The sequence below is a fragment of the Narcine bancroftii genome, chromosome 2 (assembly GCF_036971445.1).
Source record: "Narcine bancroftii isolate sNarBan1 chromosome 2, sNarBan1.hap1, whole genome shotgun sequence".
In the NCBI taxonomy this organism is placed as follows: Eukaryota; Metazoa; Chordata; class Chondrichthyes; order Torpediniformes; family Narcinidae; genus Narcine; species Narcine bancroftii.
Window position 1 is genome coordinate 248,433,744 of NC_091470.1, and position 16,075 is coordinate 248,449,818.

At 40.2% G+C, this 16,075-nt stretch overlaps 1 protein-coding gene across 20 annotated transcripts in view; it reads right to left on the reverse strand.

Moving 5' to 3' along the window:
• Window positions 1-16,075, reverse strand: part of znf516 (zinc finger protein 516) — a 283,926-nt gene that overhangs the window by 22,222 nt on the left and 245,629 nt on the right. For 17 of the 20 annotated variants that reach the window (XM_069920768.1, XM_069920770.1, XM_069920778.1 and 14 more), the window contains one exon: window positions 6,810-11,457. The exons of the other annotated variants lie outside the window; for them this stretch is intronic. In XM_069920768.1, the coding sequence (XP_069776869.1) occupies window positions 11,291-11,457 (167 nt within the window). In that variant the 3' untranslated portion in view covers window positions 6,810-11,290. Of the gene's footprint in view, window positions 1-6,809; window positions 11,458-16,075 lie in introns of those variants that run through there. 20 annotated transcript variants of the gene reach the window in all.

Sequence of the window (16,075 nt, forward strand, 5' to 3'; positions counted from 1 at the left end):
GCTGAGTATGTGCAACGCAGGAAACACTGCAGCCAATGTGCATAGCAAGCTCTCACACCTACCAATATGAGAATAATCAGGCAATACATTTTAGTCCTGTTAAATCAAATATAAATAATGTTCAGAATTCTCAGAATATTTCCCCTCTTAATTCTATCATAATAGAATTCTGGCCACCCACCTGTTGGAATCCCACCTGATGAATTTATAAATGCTAGGCTGACACACAAGGTTTGAGATGTCCAATTTTTCTGATTCTACTGAGCAAATGTAGGAGTAAACAGGATACATTTCACACAAAAACTTGCAAGACATTTAATAAAATGCAAAGTAAAGAAGCTTCATTTGATCTTTTGTAAAGACGAAAAGGGTCACACCAGTTTAAACACGGGAAAAGTTACAATTCCAGAATCAGTTTACACTGTGTTGTTCTCATGTTCTACAGACTTTCTTTCCAATAGTTGGCTGCTCTGTGTGAAACCTAAACTTAAATAGTTTGGAGTTTTCATTTGCAGATTTATTTTCCACCTCTGGCCTTGACAGAAACAAATCGTCCAGGATTTGTCACAGAATGACATTTTCTCAAGCACTAGGCAGACACAATTTAAAAATTTGCTTAAACCTTTGTTTGGAAATGTTGGTTTTGGAAGTTATTTCTTCCTGTGTTGAGCTGTCCTTTCAAAGGGGAGCCCTAAACCATCTTCTTCTTTGGTCCAACAGCTGCAGATCTTTTAATCCCATTCCCAAAGTACAGATCATTTAACCAAGGTAACATGTTTTCCCAGACAATAATTATCCTTCATTCAAGTCAAGTTTGTCATCTGATTGCACAAGTACAACCCGACACAGCGTTCTCCATTCCTTAGTACAAAAAATGCAGACACACAACCAGACACACATACAGACAAACAATACATATGCAGAACAAGTGTTCATATATGCAAATAAATATTGTTTTGTAAATATGAGCATCTTGGATGGTTAGTGTGAGCAGTTTCTTTGGTTGTTCAGCATTATCACTGTCCAGGGAAGGAAGCCATTTCTCAGCCTGATGGTGCTGGCTCTGATACTCTTTCCCAATGGGAGCATCTGAAAGATGCTGTCTGTAGGGTGGAAGGTGTCCTCAATGATTTTGCATGCCCTCTTCGGGCAACGATCCTAGTAGATCACGTCAATGGAAGGGTGAGGGGAACTCCTGTGATCCTCTCTGCCATTCTTATGGTTGACATCCGATCCATTTCTCTGCAGTAACCATACCAGCCAGCAAGGACGTTCTAGGTGGAGCTCCTGTAGAAGGTTGAGATAATGATGGCCGGTAGCCCACTTCAGTCTTCTCAAGAAGTATAGTCGCTGTTTACCATCCTGACAAGTGAGGAGATGTTGTGTGTCTATGATAGGTTACTAGTTAACTCCAAGGAACAACAGAAGCAATTTATCTAGTCAAGTTCACATTCCGATTTGTGAGTGTTTACTTTGTCAAATCTGTCTTTTCCATAGTGCAATGTTGGCCACAATACTTCATTAGCTGTAGAACATGTTGTGATGCAGATTTTACTGTTCACTCAGATGAAGGAAAAAGCAAATTCAGAAGAAAACTTGGAAGTTGGAAAGTATGTTTACCCCCCAAAATGTTTGGTAGATTTTGAAAAACGGTCTTCGCCATTTCTGAAATAATGAAATGTAGTAAAATACATTCTACTGGAGAAACTGTGGAGGTCAAATGGGAGAAAAAGAATGGTTGATGTTTTGAGCCATCCTTTATTGCAATTGAAGAAGTTAATGTAAAGAGGGCAGTGTGGGATGGGTAGGACAGGTGGCTGTTTGGGTTTGGTAAACCAGGTGGAGTTGAAAGACTGTGGACTGATGTAGTGGATTGGCAGATATCAATGAGAGAGGGAGAGACAAGAAAAAACAAAGGGGTCAGTTAGAGAAAAATGAGTCACATAGGTGGAAAGAGTGATTAAAAGATAAAGATTGCCAGTGATGTAATCTGATAAGAAGAGAAGTGAGAATGATGGTTTAAAGGGAGACCAGACCAGACTGGGAAGTGGGGTAGAGAACTGAAGAATCCAGTGGGGAGATGGGGGCGAAGAGGGGTGTTGAAACATAACCTGATAGACCAGGTGATGTCCTTTAATGGAAGACAATAATCTCATGATATGTACTTTAATTCAGCTTACAAGTATCATTGATAATATAAAATTTAGACATACAGCATGGTAACAGAGTGAAACACGATAGGCTGTAGATGCTGTGATTGTAGTAAAAACATCAAAATGCTGGATGAACTCAGCTGGTCTATTCAGCATCTATAGGAGACAAAGATACATTGCCAATATTTCAGGCCTGATCCCTTCTTCAAGGAAAAATCAGAAAAGGCAGAAGGAGGATATATCAGAAAGTCTCAAAATTCAAACAATAGGGTATTTGTCCAGATCAACAAAAGATGTTAATTGGATGTGGTAAGAGACTGGGTGAGAATTTATCAAGACTGTGTGAAGGGAGGCAGGGACTGGAGAGACCATGGGGGGTGGGGGTGGAAGCAAGGAGGGTGGGGGGTGGTTTTAATAAAAACCAGAGAAGTCAATATTAATGCCATCTGGTGGGAGGGTATCTATTCAGAAGATGAGGTGTTGTTCCTCCAATTTATGGGTGGTCTCAGTCTGGCAGTACATGAGACCATGGACAGATATGTTGGCAAGGGAATGGGATGGAGAATTGAAATGGGTGGCCACTGGGAGATCCATGCTATTGCAGTGGCCAGAGCCTAGGTGCTCAACGAAGTGATCTCCCCGTTTGCGTCAAGTCTCTCTGATGTAGAGGAGACCACAGTGGAGCACCAAATAGTGTAGATGACCCCTGAAGATTCACAAGTGAAATAATGCAAGTATTACCAGGAGGAAATTTCAGAATTTGGGTATCTTTTATAATCAACTAAGATGGCTGGCACTGAGTCAGGATAGTGTTTCTTCCAAAAGGCAGCAGCTTTATCAGTATTATACTCTCTCAGTAACCCAAAGTCATAGAATCAAAGGAAGTTACAGGATAGAAACAGCCTATTTGGGCTACTGTGTTAATGCTGAGCCGTTACTCTAAACTCATTAAGTATGAGATGCATCTGATCGTGCCTACTCCGTGTGTTCTCTCATTTTGACAAAACAAATCATCCCATGCCAACCCCTCCAAGTGGTTTGCTCCCTGCTATCATTTCCACAAGTATACAAGTGCTTCTCTACCCTATAACTACTGAACTGTCATGCTCCCCACAGCCCCCCCAGCTCTAAAAGTTAGTTGAATTTAAAGAACCCAAGGAATAGAAACAGGAAAAGTTCCTTTTATTTTTTAAATTCATTTTTCAGGGTGAACATTGTTGGAAAGGCCAACATTTATGTGCCAGTCCTCATGGCCATTGAAAAAATGGTGGTGAACTTCCTTCCTGAACCATTATGGACCTTTTTGTGAAGGTATTGTTGAGGAGGAAGTTTCAGGATTTAGACCTGGTGACAATTAAGCCTGATTGGTATGTAATTTGAAGGGGCTCTTCCTGGGGCCAGTGTAGCCATGTTCGTGCTCTCCGTGTCCTTCTTAGTGGTAAAGGTGACAGGTATGGGAGGTGCAGTCAGAATAGTCTTGGTGAGTAATTTCTCTTTCATCTATATGGTGATGAAGGATGCCGACTCTAGTTCTTTCCCCCAGTTTATCCTCAAGTCTATGGTGCAGAAACAAGCATATTGATCCAACTGCTCTACACACGTTTATGCCCCATTAAGCTCCTCTTTATCTTAACCTAGCACTTTTTATTCCTTTCTCCTTAAAGACTTAAACAATATTCTATGCTGAGGAACTCTCCATTGCAACTATTCTCTGTCAATTCCATTGAATACCATTAAGATCTGAATACTGACAACCATTTATTTCTTGCCTTTCTTTTGGAATCTATAACACAATACTGAGTAAGCATGATGAGCGACCACCCCCAGGATGCTGCTCCAGTGTAGGTTCTCCCTGAGACTCTTAGTCTGCTTCTGGAGTGAAGTGGCCTGCCTGTGACAGTTGAAATGCTGCCTTGTCCTGTGCACGGTTTTTTTTTGTCAAGAAAGAATAACTCTGTTGGCTCAAATGATAAACTACCCTCCAGGATATTTGTGATTGAAGGAGGAAGATTTGGACAGAATGGACCACAAATGGAAACATCCTCTCTGCATCCATCTCATCAAAACCTTTCATCATTTTGAAGATGAGGATTAGGTTCACTTTTGTTGTGTCACCTTCGTTGAGAAAGCTCATGCTGGGAACTTTCATTCAAGGAAAGCATGGTTTGAGTGGAAATTAATTGGTAACAAACCAATGCGTGTGCACATAAGGAGTCTCATGGGGGTTGCATTTGACTATCACAGATGCCTTATCAATTCCCCAGCCTGTGCCAAGTCAGACACTGTTGGGTGTTGGAGTGCAGGATATAACCAGCAAAATTAACAATATTCCATCCCTAACTAGTGAAATACTTTCCTCATCCTCTTGTGCCCATCTATCTAATTTGGCTTGAGTCTACATCTTTCCCATGTTTATTCTTTAACAATTATGCCTCTCCGCAACTCCTTTGCTCACCACCCCCACCCCAAGCCACCACCAAGTTTGTCTACAGCCCTCAAACTCATCTAGGCTTGGAGTCCTGCTCAGGATTATACTTAACTGAGCTTGAAAGCTGCCAAGCAGAGCAATTCTTCTTCATGGTAAATGATCTTGGTTTACATTTTGTACTATTAATTTGTCTTATTCTTCTGGTTGTAAAATTACAGCAGTTTAAAGCTTGTTTTGTTACAAGCCTTAAATCATTATCCAACTGCTGTGCTGAAGTGTTTGAATCAAAGTCAAACTGCAGCTTTTAAGTTGGGGCACAAAGTTGGGCCTCATCAAGTTTGTCCTGGAGAATTCTGGACACCACAACTCAGGAAAGTTGTAAAAACCTTACAAAATGTTTAGAGGAAGTTTACAAAGATGTGACCAAGGGTGAGAAAGATTTAGGAACAAAGCAGTAGGAGAAAGTCTCTTAAGTCGATTCTGCAATTCATTTCTGTGACCCAAATCCATTTACCTCAAATCTATTGATGCACTTGACTATGCAAAATCTACCAGACTCATGTTCCATAATCCTAGGAGCTGAACCTCACACTGCCTGTGTTAATACACTGCATATGCAGCCCTTACTGCGGAGAACTAACTTCTCACGAGATGGGCTGCCGGGTATTTCTAGCAATCCTCATTTGGAAGTTTGATCTATCTGTGGACTTGTAGGAAGTGGAGCTTTTCTGTTTGTCGACTCATGGAGAGATACTGCAGACAAGCATGACCTTCAGTCCACCGAGTCTATGCCAACCATTAAACATCCATTTTTACAATAATTCATTTCATCGTCACCACATTCCCATTAATTCCCACCAGATTCTATCACTAACCTACACACTAGGGCCAAATCACAGTGGCCAATTAGGAGACCAAACTGCATGTGTTTAGGATGTGGGAGAAAATCAGATTTTTCAGGGAGAACTTACAAACTCCACACAGAACAGCACTCAATGTCAGGTTTGAACCCAGGTTGCTGATGAGGTGAGGCCATGGCTCCGTTCCTTTTTCACCCTGGTCTGTGGTGGGTGATTCCACTTGTTTGATCAATTAGAGTGTTGGGTGATGGGGAGGCACTTGATTCCTTGTGATATTTTTATTAATATCATAGAATCATGGAGCTCAGAAGCAGACTCTTTAGACCACCAAATCCACACTGATCGTCAAAGACCCACTTGCATTAATTCTATTTTAATTTCCCGACATTCCCACCAACTCCACCCCAATTCTACCACTCACCTATATACAAGGGACAGTTTACAGACACCTATTAACTTGCCAAACCTGCATGACTTTGGGATGTGGGAGGAAACCAGAGCACCTGGGGGAAACCCACAGTGAATGAATGGATGTGAAAACTCCACATGGAGAGTGCCAGAGGATAGGATTGAATCTGGGTTGGTGGAGCTTTAAGGCAGCAGCTCGACTCACTGTATTACTGTGCTGCCCTCAAATCTTCGACTAAGATTCAAGAACAAATTACTTTTGCTAAAGATTGTGTATTCGTCCAATGAAAATAAAAGAGGAAGTTGATATAAACAGAGTTGGTAGGAAAATCTGAAATTTCCAATGGTTTTCATTAAAATCTTTCAAGTTGAAACAAGCAAGATCTGGAGTATGCTTGCTGTTGTATAGGACAGATGAACAGCGCAACTTATAATAAACAGCAATGTGATAATTTTTAAATTTTAATTATAAAAAAATCAAATGTAAATCAAATCTTTAAAAAATTTTAAGTTAAAAAAATTTAGACATATGGCATGATAACGGGTCCTTTCGGCCCACAAGCCTGTGCCGTCCAATTACACCCAATTGACACCGGTACATTTTTGATGATGGGAGGAAACTGGAGCACCTGGAAGAAACCCACTTAGACATGGGGAGGACATACAAACTACTTATAGACAGCGTGGGATTCGAACCCTGGTCCTAGTCACTGGTGCTGTAACAGCACTGTGCTAATCAATACACTTATTATGTAGCCCCCTCCGCTAACCGTGCCACACCCTGCAATAAGCATGCTGCCAAATCGTGATTTAGTGATGCCAAAGTCATCATCTGGGACAGAGGAAGACCTCTGACCCAACCAATCTTTGGAGTAACAAAGTGGTATCATCTATTCCACCCATTCACAGACATGGGCCTGGTTAAACATCTCATTGAAGATGACACCCTTGACAACTCAATGGCAGGATGCCAAGTCTTTATTGGAACCAAAAGTCCATAAAACAAGTAGAATATAGAAACCTTTAATGTAGAAATAGACACAAAACCATTTACAGCCTATTAACCTGCTCAGGCAGAAGTTAAAATTATGTTATTTAAAAACACATGAATTTAACATGTGCTTACTTTATAAAAGACATTGATAGTCAAAAAAGAGAATAAATACCAAATATAAACAGCATTAAATATATTTATCAAACAAATCATTAAAATAACACATCGCAGCACAATTCTGCAATGGTTACTATGACTGGGTTTAATTTAAATTATTAACATTTTGGATTTATAATGAATGACTCTTCAGGGTCCAGAGAGTACTGAAAGGGCTGAATAGCTTGAATATGGAAAAGATGTTTTTAGTGGTGGGAGAGTTTGGGACCAGAGTGTACAGCCTCAGAATAAAAGGATGTCACCTGAGAACAGGGACAAGAAGTTTCTTCAGTCAGAAGGTTGTGAATCTGTGGAATTCATTGCCCCACACAGCTGGGAGCCAAGTCATTGAGTATATTTAAAACAGAGATTATTAGCTTCCTGATTAGGATACAGGGAGAGGCTAGGAGAATGAAAGGAAAAATATGATCAGAATGGCAGAGCAGACTAGATGGGCTAAATGGGCTAATTCTGATTCTAAGTCTTATGGTCTTATAGAAGGCATATTGGGTAGGGGAAGATATCAATATTCTTCAATCACCCCTTCTATTGGATGGGAATTAAACTAGTTCACCAAATGTTTCTAGTTCTGGTTGACATATCCCCAGAGTGAAACATTGATGAATGTTGTGTGCTCCCAGCACAAACTGTGAAAGGTGTATCACAAGTTGGGAAGCAAAGGTCAAAACATACAAATGTAGTGATTAAATGCACTTTAAAATGTAGTTTGAGGTAACGTGCTTAGATTCTTGCAGACTTACTTCCAGTCTTAAATAATTTGCAGTGATGTTGACAATGGGTGAATGCACGAACTGCAGGGGGTTTACAATCGGGTTGACATTGCTGGAAAGGCCAACATTTATTTGTACTGGTCCTGTCAAAACACACGTTGCTTAGTCCAAAACAGTGCACCAATGACCTTACTTGCTCAGAAGTGCAAGGAAATACAGCATGCTTCTGAGGTCGCTTACTAATTTGGACAATAGACATTACCTGCATTCAATTGTTTCTTGTTAATAAATGATTTACAGATGACTATGGCTATTTCGTAGTATGGGCTATTTCATGCTCAGAAATGGGTGGAAGAACCAATGGGAGACAAGCTATGTGTTCTGCTATTCAGCATGTCTCGGATTCCAGGTCCTGCTCTCTACCAATATAGAATGCAGTGGAAGTAAGGTCTGCATTCCCATCTGCCTCAGGCCCTCAGCACTGAATCTGAGTCACAGCTTGGGTCACTTGGCATCCTGATGCTCCTGTTGTTGTGGTCCACAGGTTTTCAACTTCATCCTGAATGTTTCTTCTCTCATTTAAAGAGTCATGGACTACAGATTCCGAGGAGCTGCTGAGAATGTTTTATCAAGGGGCCTTTGAGCTCATCGTTGAACATTTCCCTCCTTTATTGCATCAGAGATCAGGAATGCCCAAAGCGTCTGTCAGAGAATAACTAGGGCTGCTGATTAAGTGGAGGACCCTGACATTGGGTACTCTTGTCCTTCCTGAATTTAGATGATTTTGCAGAGACATGTTTGGTGTATTTTTCCAGTTCCTTGAGATACCTGCTGTACTCATATGTGAGATGGTCCAAGTTTTTGAAGCATATATGTCGACTAGGCTAGGATCGGTACTGCTTGATATACCATGAATTTTGTGCTGGGTCTGAGGTCTAGATCTTCAGAAATCCTCCTCCTTCAATGATCAAAGGCTTTGTTGGCACTTTGAAGGTGACAATGGCTTTGGTGGAAATGCAGTAGCAGGTTACCACAAACACAGGTAGCCTCTTTTAACACATAAAGAAAGTCTAACTGTTTATTAAAGAACACGTTCTTCAACTAAACTCTTTGGGAAATCTTTAGAGGCCAAGTATAGATTCAATTTATGGGTTTTTGGTACAAACATAACAAGAAAAATCACATAATAGCAAAATCATTTTAAGATTCTGAGCCATAGAATTGAACCTATTTTTGTTTGCACCTCTCTCTTGAGTTGTTGATGAGGTGACACTCCTCTGAAAAACTATTGAGCATTGGAAAGATTATCTCAGATAATCAGACCATTTGACTGTCAGTTTTCCTCTGGATGTGGAGGATTAAGGGGTGTTTCAGATAATTGAGTAAGATGACTTTGGATAAGTTTGATGGGCATGTATTACTGAATAATGCAGTGACTGCAAACAATAGAAGAGGATTCCGCTTTCAGCATTTTGACATTTTGGCCCTTCTGTGTAATACATTTCTACACTTCTGTGAAGAATCCACCCTTATTTGAAAATTTATTTTACAGTCATCTTCAGTATTGGGTTCCAGGTAGGAACAATTTGGGGATCCCTCTCACTACAAGAACAATTTGAACTTAATACACTCAACTGAGGTTAGTGTTATCTCAGTTTTATGAAGGGAAGAATGTTTATAAATGCAAGGTGCAAGTTCAGTTTTTCCTTTGTAATGAAGGAGGCTGTGGACAGGTTGTTCACTGGATAACACTGGGATACAGTACTCGTCAGGTGGATCTGAATTGTGTAACTCTGGGGAACGGTACTGGTCGGGCAGGTCTGTTACTGTATAATACAGAAATACAGTTCTTGTCAGTTGTCTATATCTCTAATAGCACTGATAATACAAGGGTAAAGTTCTGGTCAAGTGAGTCTGAACTGTATGATACTGGGGTACAGTGCTGGTGGGAATGGGCCTGTCACTGGCATTTACTATAGTTTCAAGGAGATCTTTTAAAGAGCTAGCACAGGTACAATGGGCTGCAAGATACTTTGAATGACTATTCTTGCCCTGAGCCTTCATCCCAGATTTTACTCCTGTTGGAGGTGGTTATATAAACATGGATTTGGGGTCTTCTCAGATAAAGCTGACAAAATCTTGAAACTAAAACAAGGAACAGTGATTTTATGGGGAAAAGGAAGAAGTGCATCCAGCTTCCCAACTTTGTCAAGTGGGAAATGTTTTCTCACTCAAAAAAGGATGAACCACCTGACTTTCAAAACTATAAAATCTTCGATATATTTTTACTGGATGCCCTGGTGTATTGCCTTGAGAGTATATCAGTAAGAATAATCGCACATACCATGATAATGGCAATGCTTTAAAAAATGTGTCAGGTTTCAGTGATAAGAATGGAATCATACTTTCTTGTTCCTCTTTTAATTTCTGAATACAATTTTGTAGTTCACAGTTATAGGGCAAACTTTTTCATAATTAGTCTGTTCTACTCCTGGAATTTTGTCATATCCATAATGGATCAAGTTTTCTGTTTGCTCAAGCCTCATTGATTCTTGATCTGCCACTTGCACAGTGAAAATTAACAGTGTAATTAACTGGAGTACACAGCAATTGATATCACGACTTACACAATAATACCAAATCGGGTGGATTAAACTTGCTATTGAGTCCTGATGAATAAAGAATGCATGATTCTCTGCTGTTATGCATCTGACACTGAAATTTTCTTTAAATAACATAAAAATAGGATAGCTTTACTTGTTGGAAAACTGTCCTTGTTTCCTGTATCTGTGTCTGTGTCAAGAGAAGTATCCCTTTGTTCTATAATGGCCCAAAGTGAAGCCTAGACAGAAGAGGTGTATTTCTGCTACTTAATATGCCATTATTAAAAATATACACATTCTTATTAAATTGCATTATCTGGGCTATGGAGATAGCACATAGCATTTCTCTTGACGTGACTTGTGTCTTAATTGTTTACAGGAATTAGTTTTGCCAAATCCAGTCATTAAATTAAAAAGAATGAAAGCCTCTTTGATAAATGTTAGTCTTTCAAGTTTAACAGCCATTTTCAATTATGTGACAAGAGTTGCTTGTCCAAGTTTCTGTATTTTGTTGATAACCAATCTGGTGTATCTTGTCTCAGACTGATGGCATCGGTTTGTCTCAAACCCAGAGATGATTTTCTCAAGCCTGTCAAAGGAAAAACCATGGGTGGGATCCAGCGAAGATTTAACCAGTTTTCATTGCCAAAGCAAATAGTCAATAAAAATGCTTTCCAAGTAGCTGCTCACTTTTCCATCACTAGCACTACTTATTGTAACTGTCTATAGGGAACAGACTCTGCCGATGAACCAGTCAGTCTTTGTCTGATTTTATGCCAGAAAAGCATGATCCAGACCCTTTTAAGGCCTAAAGCAAATTGCATCACCAAAAGACTTTCACCATTTTCTGCTGCATGTGAATGATGAAATCTGGAGATTCCCAAGATGGGATGAATTTGGCAAAGTTCTCATTCCAGGATAGTCGCTCGAGGAACATGATTATTAAGCGAAGAGAGATCAAACTGCTTCGTAGAGATTGATTTCACCCTGGGAGAGTCTGAAGCGGTGCTCTGGATATAAGCAGTTGTCAAAAGGTACACAATGAACGTACTGTAGGTGCATTTTCAGATTCCCTTTCTGAGAAGCACTGTAAGAACAAAATCGGCATTGGAAGGGCCTCACACCTGCAGGACAGAAGGAGTGGTTTAAGCAGACGAGTCAATATCTCTTTACTGTATCTCGGTACGTGATAATAAACAATTCAATACTTAAGCTGTTGTGATCCATCACCCAGTCAGAAACCTCCCTCATATTTGAGTGATTATGTAACCAAAGAAATCAAGGCATCAATTAAAGACTCACTAAGCAGGAAAAACAGAAAAATACGATGAATAAATATTTGGTCAGCTACTTCCCAGGGAACAAAGAAATGGTGAGCCATGATCTTATTAAATGGCAGAGCAGGCTCAAGGATCACCTACTCCTGATCCTATTACTTACAGGTTTTCATGATGTAATGTTATGCTATCCTATCTTTTATGAGGATGCCATGTGTACTTCCCTTTGAAAAACACCATGTATTTCTTGTATGCATGTTCTGTGGCTTGAGCAAGGTATATAAAAGCAGCCCTGTCTCCATTTTATTGAGCAAAAATGGGTGTGTTTAATTCCCAAAGCAGGTTATAGGCATCATCTCTCCAAATGTTTCTCATTCTTTCAGAGAAAGTGATTGCTTTTTTGTACCTGTTTCAGCTTTCACATTAACACAATCATAGAGCTATATATCATAAGAACCGTTCTGCCCAACTTGTTCGAACCAACCATGTCGTCCATTTGAGCTAGTTCCATTTGCTTGCATTCTGCCCATATCCTTCCAAACCTTTCCTGATCATAAGTTTATCTAAATGTCTTTTAAACATCACAATTGTACATGGCTTGTTTTAGAGAGTGGATCAGGTAAATGGATCATGTTGACTTGAAGAGTGTGAACACTCCCAGAACAACGTGGCCTGTGTTCAGCAGTGCCACATCCATGACTCCAACCATCATTAACCCCCCCCCCCCCACCCTCACTCGCAAAACTCTCTGATCTCCAGGATGCCCTGAACCTAAGTGGAGATCCAAGGGATGTTTTTCACAGGAGATCTGAGGGGTAGGTTTTCTATGCAGAGGGTGGTGAATAACTGGAATTAATTGCCAAAGGATGTGACACAGGCGGATACAATTATAACAGGAATTAAAAGGAATAGAAGAATACAGGCCTAATGGGAGAAAATGGGATTAGAGTGGATAGGCTCTTTGGTCAGCATGGATGAGGGGGTCATAAGAGCATGTTTCTGTGTTTTGCTTGAAGAGTGGACGTCAGAGTTATTTTTACAGGGAAAAACCTCCGGTAACTATTGCACCAGTTTTAATTATCTGCAGAGATAATGGAATAAGGATCTACTGAGATATAGAGTATTACATTGCCAATAGTGGAAATATCTTTCATTTTCACAAAACAGTCTCTCTCTCTCTCTCTCTCTCTCTCTCCCTCCCAGTTTTATGACAATGTCACAGACATTTATTCCTACCTCTCTCCTACCCCCATCCAAAGATCCCAGCAGAACCTTAAGGTTGATAAAATGCAATTGTTAGCATTCCACTGCCTCTTTAACATTTCTGTTGTTGCAGGAGCTAAAAATAGACTATCTAGTGCTGCAATCATTTTTGAAACAAAATTAAAATGGATTTTCTATTAGAGTGTAGAGTTAACAGGAGTAAATTCAGAATTGAATCCGGCCGGTTCTAATTGAGGCTGTGTGTGTGAGTTGCACACAAAATGGTTGTCCATCCATCTTTGCAGTTCCAAATTTCAAATTCTTTAAATTGCATTTATATCCAAACAAGAAAGCATAGCACAGTGAGAACTGAGGACTCTGGAGTCATGTCATTGCTTTAAATTAAAAAAAATAAAACGAGGCAAAGCCGGCGAAATCATAAATATTGGGAAGAACAGGAGTTCACTTGATTCTCCAAGACAAAAGGGAGTTTTTTTCCCCATTGCTTGCATCATGTGTTTAACAGAAGTATTATCTTAAAGTGAAGTTAAGTGAAAGTTCCCCATTGTTAACATCTGAATTTCCTGCAGTAAATCAGTGAATGTGTTTTTACATTTCTTCACACAGTTAAATCATTCACTGGAAGCACATAGACAATTCCTGAGGGAGTCATTTATCGAAAGGTCCAATTTAGCAAAGCTCTTGGACTACCAGTATCTTGGAACTTAAAACCCAATAGGACACACATTCTTCAAACTTTTTAAGACTAATTCATCTACTACTTTTGAAATGGCTTCTGTGCACTTTACTGTTGTTAGTATATTTATACAGAATATCTGACTATAACTTGGAACCTGAAATCCACATCCCGCAAAAAAAAAACTCCAATGATCCAAAGCTTTTTGGTCTTTGGTAATGCTGGACTTGCAGATTTTCTGAACTATTGGACTTTACTCCTATCAACACACTTTAAATGTTCTTCTTATTTTCAATCATTTGGTGTAAAATACATTTTCAAGTGAAACTTAGTAAGTGAAAGGAAGGTTGGAAGCAGGGCTCTTGAGTTTAAAAGTCGGGGAAATGGGCTCCCATTGAGCTTAAAGGAGCACAGAATAAAAGGTATCACGAGTTTAAAGGAATTGTGGGAAATGGGATCCAAGTCAGTTTAAAATGGGGCATTGGAATGGTGCCCTGGTGAGTTTTAAAAGTAGGGCAGGAAATGGGCCATTGTGACTTGAAAAGAAGAAGGGCAAAGGATCCTCGGAGAGTTTTACGGAGCAGGAGAAGCAGATCCCCAATTCTTTAAGTTTCATAAAATTGCAGGAAATGGGACCCCAATAAATTTAAAGTAAATGTTGGACTCATTCAGTTGACCCAGATGCATCAGTTTTCCAAAATATTGTGAATCACATTGTAGAGTTTTACTGCTGAAAGTAGGAGCAGGAATCGGCTAATCTGCATTCTGAAGCTGCTCTGCCATTCAACACGACCATGGATGATCATCTATGCAGAGATCATATTTTCAACCTCTCGCCATTCTCTTAATGTCTATAAGATCTAGAAATCCAATCAGTCTCTTAGATATATTATCCCTACGCTCTGTCTTGACCCACTTGGAGAATGACACTTCATACGCTTGGCTGCTGTTCATTGACTTCAGCTTGGCATTTAACATAATCATTCCCCAGATGCTGGTGGAGAAACTGTTCTCGCTTCCTACAGGAAGACCACCGTCTGTTTGGGTTGGTAGCAGAACAACAAGCCCTGTCATACACCTCAGGGCTCTGAGCTCAGATCACTCCTGTTCATGTTACTGACCCATGATTGTATCGCTAGATCCAAATCCAACAGTGTCATCAAGTTGTCAGTGGTTGGCCTCATCACCAACAACAATGCAGAGCAGAGATAGAAATGAAAAAGATATGGTGTGAGAATAACAATCTGAGTTTCAATGTGGACAAGATGAAGGAGATGATTGTGGACTTCAGGAGGATCACCCTCCACTATACATCAATAACTCATTACTGGATAGAGTAGAGAGCACCAAGTTCCTTGGATTCCACTTAACAATTGACCTAACATGGACACACATCTCCTCATTTGTGTGGAAGACACAATTCTGAGAAAACCAAAGCGGGCAAGCTTACTGGCCACCACCGTGTCAACCTTTTACAGAAGCTCTATTGAGAGTGTCTTGGCTGGATGCATTATAGTGTGGTACAGTTCCTGAAGAGAATTGGATCAGAGGTTAATCCACAGGACCATGAGAGTGGCAGAGAGGATCACTGAGGTCTCCTCCCTCCCCCCCCCCCCCCACCCTCATCGACATGATCTACTGGGATCACTGTCTGAAGAGCGCGTGCAAAATAATTGAGGATCCCTACCACCCCACACACAGCATCTTTCAACTACTCCCATCAGGACAGAGATACAGGAGCCAACATCACCGGATTGAGAAACAGCTTCTTCCTGGGGGCAGTGAGAATGCTGAAAGACCAAAGGAACTGCCTATACTAACCATCCAAGACTCTAATTAATTTGCCAAATAATATCAATTTATTTGCTTTTCTAGATGTATATTTGTCCTGAATAAGTATTGTTTGTCTGTATGTGCGTTATATCTGGTGGTGTGCCAGCATGTTTGCACGGAGGACAGGAGATCACAGTTTTGTCAAGTTGGACTTGAGCAATTGGATGATAATAAACTTGAATTTGATATTCAGCCACGTAGCCCCCAATGGTTTCACCCTCTGAGTAAAGAAATTCTACTCATTTCAGTTGTAAATGCCTTACTCTGCATCCAGAGACACTATGATCCCTCTTCTAGACCCCTCCTGCTCATCTCCCACTCTCCCAGCTAGGGGAAATATTCTCTCTGCATCCAGTCTGTCTAGCCCTATCAGAATTGTGCCTTTTAATCATATCCCCATCCAGTTTTGTTGAATTGATGCTTAATTGACTGAATACAAAGGTACAGAAGCCTGAAGTCTGCCACTTGTAGGTTTAAAAACAGCTCTGCTTCAACAGCTATCAGACTCTTCAATCTCCCCATCTCACCTGAAACATAACACTATAACAACCAACAATCAACCTGGATGCAGCATCTTTCAGCTGCTTCCTTCAGGGAAGAGATTCAGGAAAATCAAAGCCAGCACCACCAGGCTGAGGAATAGTTTATTCCCACGGGCAGTGAGAATGCTGAGCGACCAAAGGAACTGCTCACACTAACTCATTTCACAAACTAATATTTATTTATTTATAT